Source organism: Tiliqua scincoides, chromosome 2 (genome assembly GCF_035046505.1).
Source record: "Tiliqua scincoides isolate rTilSci1 chromosome 2, rTilSci1.hap2, whole genome shotgun sequence".
Taxonomy (NCBI): Eukaryota; Metazoa; Chordata; class Lepidosauria; order Squamata; family Scincidae; genus Tiliqua; species Tiliqua scincoides.
The window spans coordinates 207,501,441-207,520,755 of NC_089822.1; the positions used below are offsets into that span (position 1 = coordinate 207,501,441).

Below are 19,315 nucleotides of genomic sequence, written 5' to 3' on the forward strand. Positions count from 1 at the left end.
TTGTTCCCTTTCTTGGGGCTGCATTGCAGCTGCACCAGTGCTGGAAAGTTGTATAGGACTGGGCCAGAAGGCTGCAAATTCTATAACCCTTTCCTGAGAGTAAGCTTCACTGAACACAATGGGACTTACTTCTGAGTAGACACATAGGATTGCACTGTAAGGCTGCAATCCTATGCACAGTTACATAAATCTCATTGAACTTGGTGAGACTGACTTCTGAGTAAATTTGTATAAGAGCATGAAAATTTTGCCATATGCAATACTTAACAAGGAGAATCCCATGCATTCTAATTCCCACATTTTTTGCCTACACCTTGGCAATCCCATCTTAATCTTCACAGCTCAACTCCTGACATTTTTCTTATTATTCAACAGACTCCCATTCTGTTGCTCAAAGGATAAGCCAAGGCTACACCTCAATGCTAGATTCCAAATCACTTCCTTTGCTCCAAGAGAGAGACTGAGATTCCTCTATGACAATCAAACTGTGTTCTACATTTCCACAAGATAACACCAAGAACAGTTTCAAATACAGACCAGATTTATTATTATCATCATCTTCATCATTAAGAATATTTCTGTACCACTTATATAACTACAAAAAGTAGTTCACAGAGTGGTTTCCATAGCTCTCCATATTTTTCCCAGCATTCCCACATTTGCTGTAAATTTGTTCCAGACTCCCATGGCTAAAGGAAACATGGGAAAGAGTCACAGAGATACAGTCTAGCTGGATTGGAAGATTATGTATCAACAAAAACTGAAGAGATTTTTGTTCATTTGATCACAAAAAATTCAATCATTTGATTGATCTCCAGGATTATTCCTCTGTGCATTATATCCAGGCAGTTCCCAGACAGCTGACTTACTTCACTTTTCTGATCCAACCTTATTCTTGAAAGACTGTGTTCTCTTACCCAAAGGTCCCTTTGATTATACCCAGGAGAGAATCATTCAAGTATAGTGCAGCCAAAGCATACACTTCTTGTGTGCCGCGGGGCCAGTGAGAGGAAGGCTGCAACCCAATCCTCATTTACCTGGGAGTAAGCCCTGTTGACTATTATGGGGCTTACTTCTGAGTAGACATGCCTAGGATTGTGTATCAAGTCTGCCCCACATGCTGATTGGGCAGCTAGAGAAGCCCTAGTGAGTGAGGAGGGAGGCAGGAGCAGGCAAGCAGGTCGGAAGGGAGCGCTTCTGCTGAGGCCACCAGACCAAGAACTGGCTGGCCTGGTGAAGGGTCCCTGAAAGTCCCTTTCCCTGCCACAGTTGCCTGCAACTGCCCAAGGCCACCCTCCCTGCCTTGTCTTTCGCCTTTCAGTGGAACGGCTTTGGGCCGCAATCCTATCCACACTTACCTGGGAGTAAGCCCCATTGACTATAATGGGGCTTACTTCTGCGTAGACATGCCTAGGATTGGGCTTTTGGTCACACTCTTTTTTCTTAAATACAGGAGCAGGCAATTGGCACTTCTCCCCACCTCACTCCCTCCCACAGGCACATTCCCCCCATCTCATAATTGCAATCAACACCTCTCTTACTGTCCCTCCCTTCACTCGTCCCCACCTTCCAAAGGTTCAGAATCACTTTCCTCACATTCTCCCCCCTACTCCAGCTGAATCCTGCACTTCTTTCAATCATGTGTCTTCATTTCCCCTCACCCCACTATGTGCTCAGTCTGACCTCTCTTTGCCAGCACTTTCTGGCATTACACTTTAATAACAACATTTTTTCTCCTTTCCAGAATCACATATACTCCAAACTTCATACTCTCCAAACTTCTTGTGAATCTTTGGCTGCAATCCTAACCACACTTTCCTGAGATTAAGCCCCACTGAACAAAATAGGACTTACTTCTGAGTAGACCTGGTTAGGATTGTGCCCTTTGTCATGTAATGATTTAATTGTATTAATTATATTAATTAAAAATTAATTGTAATGTAGTAATTTAATGCAAGTAAAAAACTGGTAGTGTGCCTTGACAATTTTAGTGCCTTGACAGTGTGCCGTGAGCTGAAAAAGGTTGAAAATGGCTGCTCTAGCCCCTTTTTTTATTATTTTGTATTATTACAATGGTAAACAAATAGTGCTATGACATCTCTCTATAGGCCATTCATGAAACATCCAAGATGTTTTCCCCAATTGTCAAATTTAACCACATAAGCCAGAGATCATAATACATTATGTAACACATGAACATCATAAAATAGGCACAAACTTTTGAACAAGTCAGGCTTCCTGGGGCAGAAAGTTGTATTTAACATACACAATGTATTGTCAAGAAATGTAGAAAGGGGTAGCCCAGGAGATGCTAAAGATTTTGTCCCACAAAGAAGGTTGTGTAGAAACTGTGAGAGTAAAGTCGGCATAAGTCCCAAATGTTTGCCCAGCACAAGCACTTGGTTACCTTTGTGTGTTCCTCGTAACAGTTTTGTAGCCCTAAATAAGAAGGCAACAGGCTTCAAAACAGAGAAGTGTGGGTAGAATCCCACAGTGAAATATAAGGTTCTGTTATCAAGAAGAAAGAAGTTTGCTGGAAAAGATGATAAAAGATGCCAAGGACACCACCTGTGTTAAGCAGAGGGTTGGACTCAATGACCCCCAAGATCCCTTCCAACTCTAGAGTTCTATGATTCTATGTCTCAGCAGAAGCCAAGATAGACTAGATCTGAAAGACTATTTGATTTGGGAAATTGACATGACCCTGCCTTTATCATACCTATTTCAGTCAGCCCACAGTGCCAACTTTTATGTACAGTTTAATAAAAAGAGAGAAAACTATCATGATCACAGTGGTAGATTTCATGCCACATCACAGATGGTGAAATTGCAGCATAGGCCCAAAAAAATCTGTATAAAAGATCCTAACATCTTAATACAAAAAGTGTGCATACGCTTGACCTATACATCTCCTGACCACAGGAGTGGAAATTGGGGTGGTAACTATGCAGTTAATTAAATGTTAGGCAATGGGCACATTTTACATGTAAAATCCACTTGCTAATTTTTTAAAAAAATTCTGATATTGTAGAGTACAGTCCAGAAAGGGTGCTCAGACTGTTCACAGAACTTCAGAAAGAGATAATATCCAAAAAGTGAGCATTAAAGAGAGAGAGATGGAACTGCCTGATCACAGGTTGGTTGGAAGGGTACAGCTGCCTCTTCATTCCAAGTGCTTCAGGAAGTCTAGCAGACCAAGGTGCCATTCATCTGGCTTGTCGAGGTAACAGGCATGACCTGCTCCTTTCATCAGCATCACTTTGTGATTGGGTAAATTCTTCAGGTTTTTCAGGCTCACCTCCCCCATCTGGACATCTTGGTCCCCATATACAATCAGTGTTGGTGTCTAAGTGGAGGAGAGAAGAGAAGCCACATGTAATCAAATCAACCAGTGGAAAGACTCTGCCCTTCCCAGATGCTATCAGAGCGAGGACCTCAAGTGAAACACGGGCAGAGGCCTGTCTTCCTTCTTGCAAGTTTTGCCTATTCATGGAATGTGCACCATATAATCAAGGGAAAGCACACCCTGGGTTGCTTTTCACATTATAATACTCCCTTACCCATAAATAAGGGTCAGTCAACTCCCTCCGTGATATACTAGAAGCCAGCCCCTGACACACACACTTTCAGCGAACATTGCTCAGTGGACAAGTACTGGCATTTGCCAGCTACTGTACTTGCTTTGCTCATTTCCTACCAAACTGAGACTTCAGGAAGCTAACATCCCTAGGTACTATCTTTATCTTACAATTAGTGCTTAATCTACTGTTAATGCAATAAAGATAGTTACTGACTAGTAGCAATGGAACATTCCTAGTCTGTTTGAAGTACAAGAGGAAATCTCCTAGCAAAGAAAACAAACTTCTTCCATATTCGCAGAATCTCAGAATCCCCATAGCAGAGACATTCAGGATTCATAGGAGTACAAGGAACCCCCACTGTTGTCAAAGCTATTGCCTTGCTGTGTCACACTGGCTAAAAAAGGGTCCAGGGCACAGTGGAAAGGACAGCAGCACTTAGGAAAAGATGAAACTCCAAAGCTTAGGAATCTGGATAAGGGTCATATCAAGTGCTTTGGCATTTATTAGAGCCTTTAGTATATTAGAGTTCAGGAGATGTTCAGTTATGAATTTCATCCCTCTGCTCCTAAAGTGACATTTTCTTACCACTCAAAAAGCAAAACTCTCTTTACCAAGGCAAAAGATTCTGGCAGAATCTGCCTCACCAGTTCAGTAACAGGGAGAAGTTTATCACAGTGATTTTCAAATCTTCCTGGCTCAGACTAATGAGGAACAGTAGGAAATAAAGGCGAAGGAATTCTTGCATCCCACTATTCCCAGTTCTTGGAGACGTTCACCCAAATGGAACTACAGGTAGTGAGTGCAAAGACAAGCAGCCTCTGTTTGTGGCAGTAAGTAAGCCTAGATATGAGTGTGTGTGTGTTTTTTTTAACTCTCTATACAGTATACTGCATCTGAGAATGCAGAATGGGCAGTGCCCTCCAGTGGCCCATGGAAGAACACTCCTCAAGTTTTATAGCTGATCCATGCCTATTGTATGAAAACACAAGCACCTGCCTACCTAGGTTTCCTCCCACAACTCTGAAATTGCAGGCACAGCTCTCAGTTGACTCCCAGGTTCTCTCAATTACAGTCTGTTAAAACAAAATCTGTCCAAACGGTAACCTCTGCGTACCCCTCCCTCCTCCAAGTCTAGCTTTTAGACATACTTTCACACTGGCATATTGCGCGGCTGAGAATTTGTCTGTGCAGATGGGTGCCACTGGGATGTAAGCCTTGAGCAGGTCACTGTGCTGGAAGAGGAATGGAAGTGAATACATCCCGCTGAGAGATGGGCTGATCACTACGGCCTGGTCTAACTGCAAGGCCTCAAAGACAGACTTCAGGAAACTGCTGGGTGCTGGCTCTCCGACCGGAGCAGGGGCAACAGCCTCCATGGAACGACCTAATCCTAGACCACAAGAAAGAAGGCATTCTATGTTACACATTCTTGGGAAGTGAATAATTATGAGGAACTCTATATAAAGATATAGAGTTCTGAAATGTATTCATTCCTAGGGAACTAATGGCTGCATTTGGGTATAAGCAAGTTGTGGAAAATCTCAAGCTGCAGCTCTCTCCTCCAGGAAGAATCTGGAAGTAACTGCCTTGCGCCATTTGTACACTGCCAGTGGCATTGCTTGGGAGATACAGGTTGCACCAGGTGACATGCACAAGGGGGAGACACCACTACTGGCCAAAAATTTTTAAAATCTTGGTATTTTCAAATAATAGCATCATGTTATATACCATTCAATGCATAATTTCAATGTTGAACTATCTCTATTCTGTCAAAAGCAATAGCCAAAAAACCAGTGGGAGCAGGGCAGTGGTATATCACCACACTCACTACCAGGGGAGCTGCCCTGCCCACTGCATGGGAGGAGGTCCATCATGGGGGTGATGAACTGGCTTCCCTCACTGGGTGATGCAAACCTTAGAGATGCTACTGCTCACTATAGCTTTGCATGCCCCATCCTTCTCCTGTAGAGGCTCCCCAACTGAAAGTGTGATTGGGAGAGACAGCCACTGGACAGAGCAGAAAGGAAAATGGAGCTGTTACTATGGTTTGGAGAAGATGGCGTGGCCAGGCCTGGATGCACAGTGGAAAAACAAGTACAGAACTACTGGGTCTTGGCCAGGGGACTTAAGGGCACAATTTTTCCAGAAGGGCTGCTGACAAAGAGCATGGGAGGAGAGAGGTGTAACTTTTCAGCAGCCTTTTATCCCAGAAGAATGCTATTGAAGATGGGAGGCTTTGAACTCCCTGGTGCTGCATCAACGCCAATTTTTTCCCCCTTTTCTTAATTCCAGGAGGAAATATTCAAGAACAGCAAAGCATAAAGGAAATTATGGAACTATGTCCATATGTATATATATTTTGGTATTGTTACACACCTTGGCAAGTTGAAAGCTAAGAGATCATTAGCTTTCCAATATGTGCATAGAGACCAAAATGTGTTCTCATGTGATCATTAGATTTTTATGTACATACCATTTTTGTATGCGATTTGTACGCATTTTAAAAGTAGCACGAGAATTAGCCTAAGAGTAAGTTAACTGTTTTCTTGACGTCCTGGGAAACCCATATTCTTACACTGCAAATTACACCCACATTGGAAGCCTTGTTTTCCACCAAACAACCTGCCAAGACCAAAGTGCCGAGGTGATCCCCTCACCCAATGGACGTACCTGGCAAATCAATAGCTACAGCGCGATATCCAGCTTCTGCCAACTTGGCCAAAGTCTGCAGGTTGAGCCAGGTCTCTGATGAAAAACGAATACCATGCAGAAGCAAGACAGAAAGCCGAGGGGCCTGCTGAGCTGGCTGGGCCTGCCGGTAGAACAGAGTTTGTCCACCCACAACGATGGTACTCTCAGTCAGCTGTGTGGCAGCCATCTCGTCTGGGATGTCTGTTCCAGGAAATCTGGAGGCCAGACCCCAAAATTAGAAGAAAACAAAACAGAAAAGGAAAAGACTTTAGGCAGCAGCTACTTGGGAGGAAAGAAGCTTGGCTCTTTTACGTCATTCTGTGGGCTCCTAGTACTGGGTAGCAAGAACTAAATCTTCAATGTAAACTTTGTGTTCAAATATGGATGCCCAAGCATGCTTTTTTATTAAGTCTGATCAGACTTTTTATTAAGTCTGATCAGCGTTTTTTAAAATTAATACAGTATTTCACAATTTTATACCACCCTTCCTTCAAGGAGCTCAGGGTGGTGTACATGGTTCCTCCCTTCCTTCTGTCCTCACAACAACCCTGTGAGGTAGGTGAGGCTAAGAGATAGTCAGTGTCCAAAGGTCACCCAGGAAGCTTCATGGCTTACCAGGGATTTGAGTCCAACTCCTGAACTGCTACCATCCTGGCTTTCATGCATGTGTAAAACTCAGTGCTGACCCTTTAATTGACCAAGAAGTAGTAACTTAGGAGAGGATTGGATTCCCGCTTCTTCCTATTTTGAAAGGACACTTGTCAAATTCTAGATGTCTACACAGACATCTTCTTTACTCTGAAAATGTCTCTTGTGCCTGAGTGACTATATTAGAATACAAGACGGTATACATGACAGTATACAGGACGGAATACATGAGTATCAGTTTTCCACCAAACCAGCCGCCTTCGGTGCCCTTTGGGGAGAAAGGCGGAATATAAATCAAATAAATAAATAATAAATTTTCAGTTGTGGATAACCTTTACTGGGCTCTAGGCACAAGGCATTAGAAAGAGAAAACTTAAAAAGGTATTCCCATTATTTGAAAAGTGTTCTGGGGTCAGACCCTTCCTTCCAAGACAATTTCTGTTGCAACTGTAGGGCCTGAAGAAGCAAATGCAGGAGCGGATTTGCCTCCTCTCGCTGCAAGGCCTAGTCTGTTGTAAAACAATCTTGCTAATGCTTCTTTACTTCCAGAGGCCACCAGGTTTATTGGGCAGGAGAGGCAGGCAAGGAAGCTCTGGGATGATGGAATGAAGAAGCTGATTTCTGGGGAATCCACTCACTAGCTTTCTCCACACCCTCCCCTCCTTCACCTTGTCAGCTCCACACACAGACTTGAGACTTAACATAAGAACAGTCCCACTGGATCAGGCCATAGGCCCATCTAGTCCAACTTCCTGTATCTCACAGCGGCCTACCAAATGCCCCAGGGAGCACACCAGATAACAGAAGACCTGCATCCTGGTGCCCTCCCTTGCATCTGGCATTCTGACATAGCCCATTTCTACAATCAGGAGGTTGCACATACAAATCATGGATAACCCATAATGGATTTTTCCTCCAGAAATTGGTCCAATCCCCTTTTAAAGGCATCCAGGCCAGATGCCATCACCACATCCTGTGGCAAGGAGTTCCACAGACCAACCACACACTGAGTAAAGAAATATTTTCTTTTGTCTGTCCTAACTCTCCCAACACTCAATTTTAGTGGACTTTGGGCCCCAGCTGAAGCTGCAAGTGCTGTACCACACTGGAACCTGTAAAGAGATGAATGGCAAATGGACAGCTCACAGGACACAGGGCTTAATGAAAGGGCATACTTCTGGAAACTCCCAAGTGCCTGTGAGAACAGTAGAAGGGAGATTTTGGAGCACACCAAAATAAGCCTCTTTCTGAGGTAGACAAATAGCAGAAGTCAGACATCCATAACAAGCAGCTGGAATGCACTTTCACCGTACTTCATATATATTACCTTTTCATAATCCTTATAACAACCCCATGTGATGACACTCATATTGCAGAGGGCGAGGCGAAGAGGCAACTCCCAAACTTGGGCCTTCTTGAGTCATAGCTCCATCTCTTAGCTACTATGAGGGCAAATCCCAAGACCTCCTGAAGCCTGAGGAAGTGTGCCAAATGCTGTCTCCCTTACCTGATAATGTGCCACCCTCTGCACTTCCCATTCTCCAAAGATCTAGCTCAGTACTCTTTCCCCCACTGCACATTTCCTCTTCCTCCTCCAATCCAGGGAGTGGAAGGAGGAAGAAGAATAGCGGAGGCAAGCAGGTGGTCAGAGACAGACACCCTCCCCCAGGGCCAAGGAGAGGGGGGTAAAGGGCCCAGGGTTAAAAGGGGGGCCCAGGAGCCAAAGGCAGGGCCCCAGAAATTTCCTGAATTCTTATGTTTTCCTATCTACTCAGACTTGTTGCCTGCATGGGATGCTGGGGGCACTACCATGACTGGGAATGCTGGGTACCCTACTGATGCCACATGGGTTAGTAGACCTGCGCTCCAAAGACTTATCCAGCTGTCTCTAGCCTCCCTCCACCCTGTTTCGCCCCTCCTTGCCCCCATTCTGCTCACCCATCACCACCTTCCCCCACTCTGTTTCACCCCTCCTCCTTTGCAAAGGGACCCAAAAGAAACTTTGTACCCCCTGATAAAATTCCTCTCAGAGGCCCTGCCCTCCCCCCAATCTGCAGCCTGAGGCAACAGCTTTAGTTAGCCTCATGGATGGGCCGGCCCTGGCTATTCTACACAAGTTTCCCACATGAGCAAGTGTTCCCATGGAGTACCTAGCTCAAAAGTGACTGGGTACTCAATGGTGAAGGGGAACCTGCACCTTGCAAATCTCATTACCACTTAAGGGCCTCCCTCTATGAATGCAAAATCAAGGGATGCCATGCATGTGCAAATAAGCCATTCCGGATATAATGCCACAGATCAGAATGTTCTGTCACTTCACACACACACAGAGAGTCCTTTCCAGTGGAGTCAATTCACACTTCCAGCTGCCGGTAATCAAGTGAAGCACCTGCATGCCAAACCCAACTGCAGGCTTGCATCCATGCAAACGATGTCAAGTTTGGGGATTGCGTTTGCTATTATTTGTAATTAGTGTGTGAGAACTCCCCCTTGATGTTGCCCGTGTCAGCTGCTATCTGTATCTCGGAACAGAGCTGGAGCCAGTAGTCGTTAGCACATCTCCTGGCAGTCTGTTGGACTTTGCTGCGAGCAGTTCGGAGGACCTGCAGGTTGTGCTCACTGGGACAGACCTTGTATGCTGCTTGAGCTCTCCTCTTTTCCTCAATGACTGGTGTCAACTCCTCAGAGTGGGCTTCAAACCAGTCTGCCGCCTTGTTGGTCTTCTTGCCGAATATGGACAAGGCGGTGTTGTAAACGGTATTCTTGAAATGTTCCCATCTGTTGGATGCGTTTGCGTCGGCCGGGCCTGGAAGAGATTCCTCAAGCGCTTGTGCAAATTCCTCCACTTTTCTCTGATCCCGGGTCTTGCTGGTATCAATGCGAGGTCTTCCTTCCTTTTTCGTGTGATACAGTCGCTTTGTTTGCAGTTTCACTCTGCTGCACACCAGGGAGTGGTCAGTGTCGCAGGCAGCACCATGATAACTGCGTGTGATCTTGATGCTGGGAAGGCTGGAGCGTCTGGTGAGGATCAGGTCGAGCTGGTGCCAGTGCTTTGATCTTGGATGTCTCCAAGAGACTCTATGTTGGGGCTTTGTGTTGAAGAACGTGTTGCTGACACAGAGACCGTGATGACAGCAAAACTCTAGCAGGCGTTGGCCATTTTTGTTCATCCTCCCAGTGCCAAACTGACCTAAGCAAGTGGGCCATGAACTGTTATCAGCACCAACTCTAGCATTGAAATCGCCGAGGATGAACAATGGCTCTTTTACAGGGATTTTCTTGACAGTGGTGGCCAGGTCATCATAGAATTTGTCTTTGGCTTCTGCTGGAGACGACAGAGTTGGTGCATAAGCACTGATGAGAGTGATAGGTCCTGCTGATGACTGGAGCTGCAGGGACAAAATTCTTTCACTTCCCACAGTAGGTGGGATGATGGATTTCAGCAGGGTATTTCTGACCGCAAAGCCAACGCCATGTTCCCTGGTTTCGTTTGGTGGTTTTCCCTGCCAGAAAAATGAGAAATTTCTCTCCTTGACAGATCCGGAATCTGGCAGCCTCGTCTCTTGAAGGGCGACGATGTCCATCTGCAGTCTGCTCAGCTCCATGTCGATGACAGCTGTTTTGCGTGCGTCGTCTATTTCTTGCAGGTCATCAGAGAAGCCAGGTGTCATTGTCCTAACGTTCCAGGTGCCCAGCTTTAGGGCAGTAGTTTTCTGTTTTCTGTTGCATGGTGCAGAGTTGTCGATCCGCTTGTCGGTTTTCACCCTAAACCCCACGCACCCCATGAGGTTAACGGACCGTGGCGAGGCAACACCTTACTGGCTGGGGACTGCCCAGCTTAAGGCGGGCGGTAGCTGCCCAATGAGATGCAATGATCTCTCCCACCGTCGGAAGCAGCCCCTGGCGTCATGCTCTACGCCAATCGAGCAAAGACTTATAACCGGTAAACTGCTGCTTCCCGTGTTGTGCCGACGCCGTATGGCGAAGTTGGAGTGTCCTCTCCAGTGCGCGAAGCCTGGGTAAAGAAGGTATGGAGGATAGGCTGTTACCCATGCAGCAAATCCCCCCTCTCCACGTCGCTGGAATGGTCCAATGGAAAGGCAGAAGCCAATACGGTTGGTTCCAGCGGCGTCGCAGGAGTTGCCAGAACATGACTGTGTTCAGCCATGAACTGCCTAAGGGACTCCGGCTCCTGATTTTGCCTCGAGGTTGACTCCTGAAGCCTTTTCCACAACTGGATGTAGCCACAAGGCAGTGGAGGTTTGAGGTCAGAGTTTCCTTCTCTTAGATGAGCTGCCTTCCTAGGCTGACGAGTCCCATCTACCCGGTGGCTGTTTAGTCGCCTCTTACGACAAGTACAGCCAAACCGAGGGCCTATTCTTAGCCCCAGCCCCCAGGGGAGCAAAAAAGACATAGCGGAAATGGAAAAGGTGCAAAAGAGAGTGACTAAGATGATTGTGGGGCTGGGGCACCTTCCTTATGAGGAAAGGCTACGGCGTTTGGGCCTCTTCAGCCTAGAAAAGAGACGCCTGAGGGGGGACATGATTGAGACATACAAAATTATGCAGGGGATGGACAGAGTGGATAGGGAGATGGGATAGGGATACATCAAGGGGATGTATGATGGTATCAAGCAGGCCCTAGGTCCAACACAGAAGAAAATTGCCCCTCTGAAGTCTGCCACAGGCGAGGTCATCCAGGATCGGGCGCAGCAGATGGAACGCTGGGTGCAGCACTACTCTGAGCTATATTCCAGAGAAAATGTAGTCACCGAAGAAGCACTGAACAACATTGAGTGCCTGCCTGTGCTGGAAGAGCTTGACAGTGAACCAACCCTAGAAGAACTTCACGTGGCCCTGGACTCCCTTGCCTTTGGCAAGGCACCTGGAAAAGACAGCATCCCTGCTGAAGTCCTAAAATGCTGCAAAGAGATCATCGTCACTGAGCTGCATGAAATCCTCTGTCTCTGCTGGAGAGAAGGTGGAGTACCTCAAGACATGAGGGATGCAAACATCATCACGCTGTACAAGAACAAAGGTGACAGGGGTGACTGCAACAACTACCGCGGCATCTCTCTCCTTAGCGTTGTAGGAAAGCTGTTTGCCCGAGTTGTACTAAAGAGGCTCCAGGTACTTGCAGAGAGCGTCTATCCAGAATCGCAGTGTGGATTCCGAGCCAACAGGTCCACCACTGATATGGTATTCTCCCTTAGACAACTGCAGGAGAAATGCAGGGAACAACGACAGCCACTCTTTATAGCCTTCATAGATCTCACAAAGGCTTTCGACCTGGTCAGCAGAGACGGCCTCTTCAAGATTCTCCCCAAGATTGGATGTCCACCCAGGCTCCTCAGCATCATCAGATCCTTCCACAAGGACATGAAGGGCACTGTTGTCTTCGATGGCTCCACATCAGACCCTTTTGACATCCGAAGCGGAGTGAAGCAGGGCTGTGTTCTTGCACCAACCTTGTTTGGGATTTTCTTCGCTGTCCTGCTGAAGCAGGCCTTTGGAACTGCAACAGAAGGCATCTATCTCCAGACCAGATCAGACGGAAAGCTCTTCAACCTCTCCAGACTGAGAGCAAAATCCAAAGTCCAGCTGAAATGTCTGCGTGACTTCCTCTTTGCCGACGATGCAGCTGTCACTACCCACTCTGCCAAAGATCTCCAGCAGCTCATGGATCGTTTTAGCAAGGCCTGCCAAGATTTTGGACTGACAATCAGCCTGAAGAAAACACAGGTCATGGTTCAGGATGTGGACTCACCTCCCTGCATTACAATCTCTGAGCATGAACTGGAGGTTGTCCATGACTTTGTGTACCTTGGCTCAACGATCTCCGACACTCATTCTCTCGATGCCGAGCTAAACAGGCGCATCGGTAAAGCAGCTACCACGTTTTCCAGACTCACAAAGAGAGTCTGGTCCAACAAGAAGCTGACGGAACATACCAAGATCCAGGTCTACAGAGCTTGCGTCCTGAGTACACTTCTGTACTGCAGCGAGTCATGGACTCTTCGCCCACAACAGGAGAGGAAACTGAGCGCTTTCCACATGCGCTGCCTCCGACGCATCCTCGGCATCACCTGGCAGGACAAAGTTCCAAACAACACAGTCCTGGAACGTGCTGGAATCCCTAGCATGTATTCACTGCTGAAACAGAGACGCCTGCGTTGGCTTGGTCATGTCGTGAGAATGGATGATGGCCGGATCCCAAAGGATCTCCTCTATGGAGAACTCGTGCAAGGAAAGCGCCCTACAGGTAGACCACAGCTGCGATACAAGGACATCTGCAAGAGGGATCTGAAGGCCTTAGGGATGGACCTCAACAAGTGGGAAACCCTGGCCTCTGAGCGGCCCGCTTGGAGGCAGGCTGTGCAGCATGGCCTTTCCCAGTTTGAAGAGACACTTTGCCAACAGTCTGAGGCTAAGAGGCAAAGAAGGAAGGCCCATAGCCAGGGAGACAGACCAGGGACAGACTGCACTTGCTCCCGGTGTGGAAGGGATTGTCACTCCCGGATTGGCCTTTTCAGCCACACTAGACGCTGTGCCAGAACCACCTTTCAGAGCGCGATACCATAGTCTTTCGAGACTGAAGGTTGCCAATACATGTGTGAGAACTCCAAAGCTATTTGTGGCATTCACTTGCCAGGACTAAACTATGGAGCTCATTTTACTCTGGGGAATATAAACAACAAAGAGAGCACCTGCAAGCACTTTCAGATTGCATTTCCCTCACCCACTAAGTAAACAACACCTCTGGGATTTGAGAAATGGGTGAGAAGTCCAAGCAGGCTTAAACCTCAGCTCCTTAACAGTACAGGGAAATGGCAGTTAGTTCAGATTTTCACAACTCTGTATATTCCTACACCCAGTAGAAAAGCAGAAAGGAAGTGGGTCAGATCCATTTTTTGAGTCACAATTTAACACAGTGGTTTCCAACCTGGGATATGTGCCCCCCCAGGAGTACTTGCCAGTATCTCCAGGAGTACTCAAAAAAGAATTGAAAAATGGTGGAAAAAGGCAGGTCTGTATTAGAATGTCTTGCAGGGCTGGCATTCTTGCCAGGCAGGAACGAAGGCAGCTAGTTGGCTGCGAAAGCCCCACCAACTGATAGTTTCTGGTCATCAAATTGTACGTATATTATCAGATATGGCTCAGTAGTTGAAAACAGATAAATTTGAAGTAGCAGCAACTGTATTCAACACAAACATTTTGCTAATAAGTGGGGTACAATTTATGGAAATGGGCTGCTAAGGGGTACACAAGTGAAAAAACATTGGGAACCACTGATCTAACATGTTTCACAAGTTACTTCTGGGAGGAGACAAAAAACAATTTGCTCCATGGGAAAGCGCCCATGTGCTTTCACCCTCCTGTGCAAAGGAAGCACTGGGAGGTGGGGAAACAGACATAGGCTGACCCATCCCATGTCATGATGGCTGCAAGAGCCCAGATCCATGCACAGAACAGCTGAAGGGCTCTCTGGGAAAAGGCCAGGACAAGAGGGCATGTAGGAAGGAAGGGGGGAAGTTTATCCAACTTTGTTCTGTCTACAAAGCAAAAAAGGTGAAAGGGATCGGGATATACTACCTGTCAGGAACAGATGACAAAGCGATCACCAAAAGATCTGTGGCTTCCCTGCGCTTCCGGAGTCCAAAGGTGCTAAAGGAAGCCTGACGCACGACACAGAAAAGATAATAACAGAAGAGGAAAGTTACAACATTTCTAGGCAAAAATGCACCAGAACATTAGCGACATCTGGTGGGCACAAGTAGCAACATAACGCTGACATAAGCAAAATTACTCTTTACAAATTTGCTTCCTTGATTTGCAAATTTGCTTCCTTAATTAAGCCCCTTCAAGTGGTTCCATTAATTTCAGTAGACCAGAAATTCCCACGAAGATCAATGAATTTAAGGTGTGTGTATTCGACAAGAGTGATGTGTGGAATGTGAAACATCATCAACCCAGACTCACTTGCTGATTAAAAATAATAATAGAGTTTTAATTTGGGGGAATTGTGACTTTTTTTAAAAACCATGAACAAGTACAGTGTGCTGAAGTATCTTCATTTTTATCTAAAACTACCGCTACTAGAAACTTGATCATCCTTAGGCATATCACATAAACAGATAAAAGAATCACATCATACCTAAAAGACCAGCACACATTTGATTCACTGGGTACAGAAATATTACATGAACATAGATATGGTGAGAATACATTATGCTTGTTCATGCAAACATCATTTAACCATATTCATCATTTGCACAGCACTTTCCAAGTCTGAAAAATGCTTCATATGTATAGACAGATGTTTTATTGATAGGTGAGTTATTATAAGTCTGCTTTGCTGTACAGTTGGAATAAAATCAGCTGATCACACTCCCTGCCCCCTTCCCTGCCACACACTCAACAAGATGGGTGGCAACATGTTATCTTCAAGGGTAAAACCATAGATTGCATGGAAGTAGTGAAGCCTGGAGGTTATGAAATGATGGATTAATCTTGCAAGATGCTCTCTACCCAAGCAGGGACAGAGCCTGCACAGTGATGTGGCTGCTCAACTGTCCCTTTTGCTACTTTTAGTAACTAGGCAGAAATTCAAGAAATTCTGCTTTTCCCATTACTGTAACCTCTATGCCAAGAAAAGCTGACCCTGTTGAATTTCCACTTGTCAGGCTTCTGCTAATGGCATGGAAAGAAACTTTAGTCAAGAAAAAGTGTGACCAGCAACGCTCTTAATATCTATTTGAATCCCCATAACCCTGCTCATTTTGATTTTGGTCGCTGTGGTGTAAGAAGCAAATGAACAGTATGTACCCTTTCTGCCTTGTCAAGAAGTTAGCAGGTGCTGGTGATTATCTCCCAAATCTTGGTGAAGAAGTAAGAAAATATTATTCTCTTGGGAAGAGCCTGAAAAATGCTAATGAGCTACTGCAATGGAAAAAGAAAAAAAGTGGTTGCTATTAGTGCTGCTCTCTTGCTTCCCTGGGGTTGTCAATGATCTGGGTGCTGGGTTGATTTTTGCCAACCAGGAAAGCAGTAGTTACTGATCTTGCAGGGATAAAAACACACATGCCAACCTAACACAGTCAGAATAAATAGGTCATCAGGGACCAAGATATTGTGCTAGCCTAATATTGCAAGGTGAAGCTTGCCCTGATTCCAGGATCTCACTGACATAGCATTGTGTGAGGTGCAAAGAATGCAACATAATGGGCAGATTGGCTTTTACAGCAAGAAGAAATTTAAAGGTTATTTCATTTCAAAAGTGGGCTCTCGTGATTAAGTTGTAAAGGTGCAAAAGAGAGCGACTAAGATGATTAAGGGGCTGGGGCACCTTCCTTACGAGGAAAGGCTACGGCGTTTGGGCCTCTTCAGCCTAGAAAAGAGACGCCTGAGGGGGGTCATGATTGAGACATACAAAATTATGCAGGGGATGGACAGAGTAGATAGGGAGATGCTCTTTACACTCTCACATAACACCAGAACCAGGGGACATCCACTAAAATTGAGTGTTGGGAGAGTTAGAACAGATAAGAGAAAATATTTCTTTACACAGCATGTGGTTGGTCTGTGGAACTCCTTGCCACAGGATGTGGTGACGGCATCTGGCCTGGACGCCTTTAAAAAGGAATTGGACAAGTTTCTGGAGGAAAAATCCATTACGGGGTACAAGCCATGATGTGTATGCGCAATCTCCTGATTTTAGAAATGGGCTATGTCAGAAGCGCAGAGCATCTGCCTCCACTCAGTCTTATTACAATGTGGGGTTCCCTCCTTGAAACACATACATTTCGCTTTGGAGACATTTCATTGGTCAGTTACAAATCACCAGTTGTTCAGATTACGAAATCCCATATATCCAACATGTACAATTTACAGATTTTGACCAGGCAGTAGGTGGTACTGCAACCCCTTTGTTCAAAAGCTGACCTCATCTCATCATGACGTTCATTTGGCCTTCGAAATGTAACTTACTTACCATGGGGTTTTGCGGGCACAGCTAAAAAAATGCAGCCTGATGCATTTCTCTGGGAACCTGACCTTTGCAATGTTAACCGGAAATAGCTTTGATGTTAACCCGGAAATGGCTTTGGTGTGTTTTCTTAAACCCTTCTAATGCTGCTAGACCACTAAAACTTACTTAAAAGATGGTTATGTGTTAGTTATATTTGTTTATGCACCAAAACTGGTTTTAAATGAAGAATAAGAAGAATAAGAAAACTAAACTGACTAGTGTTCTTCTATATGAGATTTGGTGTAAATATTGCCATAATACTGTTTCCAGCATGTGTGTGCAGCCTAGTGCTCTGAAAAGCCTTCGAACCAAAAGTTTCAAACTGCGGAAATATTTTTTTCTCTGTGATTTGAAAACAAAGGCCTATTCATTGTGCTTGCTTAGTCTTATCCGTTGTGCCGAGAACATCTGCAGCATGCAGCCAAGTCCAGCCAAACGCTTGACTTGTAAAAAAACCGAAACCATTTTTTTTACTCTAGTTCAGGGGTGCCCAAACCCCAGCCCTGGGGCCACATGCAGCCCTCAAGGCTTCTCAATGAGGCCCTCAGGGAGTCCCCAGTCTCCAATGAGCCTCTGGTCTTCCAGAGATTTGTTGGAGCCCGCACTGGCCCGACGCAACTGCTCTCAGTGTGAGGGCGACTGTTTGACCTCTTGCATGAGCTGTGGGATGAGGGCTCCCTCCACTGCTTGCTGTTTCATGTCTGTGATGCAGCAGAGGCAGCAAAGGAAAGACCAGCCTTGCTTTGTGCAAGGCCTTTTATAGGCCCTGAGCTATTGCAAGACCTTCATTCATTCATATAAGTTCATCTTTAATATATTCATTTATGTTAACTTATGCAAATTTATTCAAATTTTAAAAGTAAATTAATTCTTCCCCCCCCCCGGCCCCTAACACAGTGTCAGAGAGATGATGTGGCCCTCCAGCCAAAAGCTTTGGACACCCCTGCTCTAGTTTAACACTCAGAGAGGTGGACCAAAAGGATGCTGCAAAAACGTCAGGTGAGCATTCCTTACCTCGCATCAGATTGTAGGCCCTTCAGAACATGCTTGTGTCCCAGCCTCTTTAATCAGATTCTACCCTCAGCCAAGCATGGTCACAAGGGCTTCTTGTGCATTTGCACATGGGATGGAAGAGAGGAGATGATGATAATGATGATGATGATGAAGATGATGATGATGTTGATGATGAAGTAGCTCCCTTAGGGCCCAATCCTATCCAATTTTCCAATGCCTGTGCAACTGTGTTAATGGGGCATGCGCTGCATCTTGTAGTGGGGCAGCAGTCACAGAGGCCTCCTTAAGGTATGGGAACATTGTTCCCTTACCATTGTAAGGGGCTGCATTGTAGTTGCACCAGGGCTGGAAAATTGGATAGGATTGGGCCCTTGGATGAGGCATTTCACCACTCCATGAAGGCTGCAGAGATGGTCTCAGGGATTGAAAGCAGACCCTTCTGAGGGCTCTGGGTCTTCATCAGCTGTCCCTCAGTGACAATCCCAGACACTTGACTTCACTGGGCCCCATAGCCTTTTCTGTTTCAGTGTCCTTAAGATACATTTTGCATCAGTATGCTTTTGACTTCAAAGGTTGAAGAAGAAAGGAAAAGGAACTGACTTTTAAAGGAACTGACTTACTGCTACTTACTGCTTCATGTTTTACTCTTGGTCCCTATGTAATGTGCAGTTTTGTACATTTTGCCTTATCTTTAATATAATTTTCTTGTAATTGTGTTTATATAGACTGGGTGTGCTTTCAACAGAAAAGCCAAGTGTTATGTGTAAAAAAGTTGAGTTTGACTGAGGAGGACCTGAGGGAAAACTGCTGCAGGAGAGGCCTATAAAAGGGGCTGCACAAGACTGGGCTTGGACAGACCACCAGGGAAGCCTTGCTGAGAGGAGCTTTAAGACTGAGCTGGGAGAGACCATGCTGCTGAGAGCTGAAACCTGAGCTGAGGAGAGAGTTGCAGCAAGAAGCCCCTGGAAGAGCCACACAGAGAACCAGGGAGCAATCACCCAGCCCCTTTGCCTCAAGTCCTGCTGCCTCCTGCATGCATAGTGCCTGCCTGCCTGCCTCAGGGAATTTGGAACTAGGTTGTGTTTTTATTTGGTTAAGGTTCCATTCCGAACAATAAAGGCCTTAAACCTTTCGTTGGTGTCAGTAGTCTCTTTGGTCCTGCGTAACACAAGGATTTACAAATGAAGAGGACAACACACCAGGGACAAGCAGTGGGTGGGGAGGCAGGTGAGGCAGAGCCTCCCCACCGGAGTCCTTTAAAGAGCACCGCTGCCACGTGAGACACCCAAGCACCCACAACCCACATGCAGAGCGAGGAGGGAGGGCGTGCAGAGAGCAGAGTGCGTGGGTTGTGG

At 46.0% G+C, this 19,315-nt stretch overlaps 1 protein-coding gene across 2 annotated transcripts; it reads right to left on the reverse strand.

Annotated features, from left to right (window-relative positions):
* Window positions 1-523: 523 nt before the first annotated feature.
* LOC136639746 (putative protein-lysine deacylase ABHD14B) lies at window positions 524-15,820 on the reverse strand. 2 transcript variants are annotated; one of them, XM_066614221.1, is made up of 6 exons: window positions 15,746-15,820; window positions 14,513-14,595; window positions 13,627-13,729; window positions 6,252-6,487; window positions 4,730-4,971; window positions 524-3,346 (listed from the first exon to the last, which is right to left on the reverse strand). In XM_066614221.1, exons 3-6 carry the CDS (start codon window positions 13,647-13,649, stop codon window positions 3,164-3,166), a joined length of 684 nt encoding a protein of 227 aa, XP_066470318.1. In that variant the 5' UTR covers window positions 13,650-13,729; window positions 14,513-14,595; window positions 15,746-15,820; the 3' UTR covers window positions 524-3,163. The 2 variants fall into 2 exon arrangements, with proteins under 2 accessions (XP_066470318.1, XP_066470319.1); XM_066614222.1 differs by lacking the exon at window positions 13,627-13,729.
* Window positions 15,821-19,315: the final 3,495 nt, after the last annotated feature.

Coding starts and splice junctions, on each gene's coding strand:
- LOC136639746 (XM_066614221.1), bottom strand. CDS start 13,649: ATGCAATCTGAAAGTGCTTGCAG. Junction 4,972..6,251: donor TGTAGCTATTGATTTGCCAG/GTACGTCCATTG, acceptor CTTGTGGTCTAG/GATTAGGTCGTTCCATGGAG. Junction 3,347..4,729: donor CGCAATATGCCAGTGTGAAA/GTATGTCTAAAA, acceptor TCCTCCACTTAG/ACACCAACACTGATTGTATA.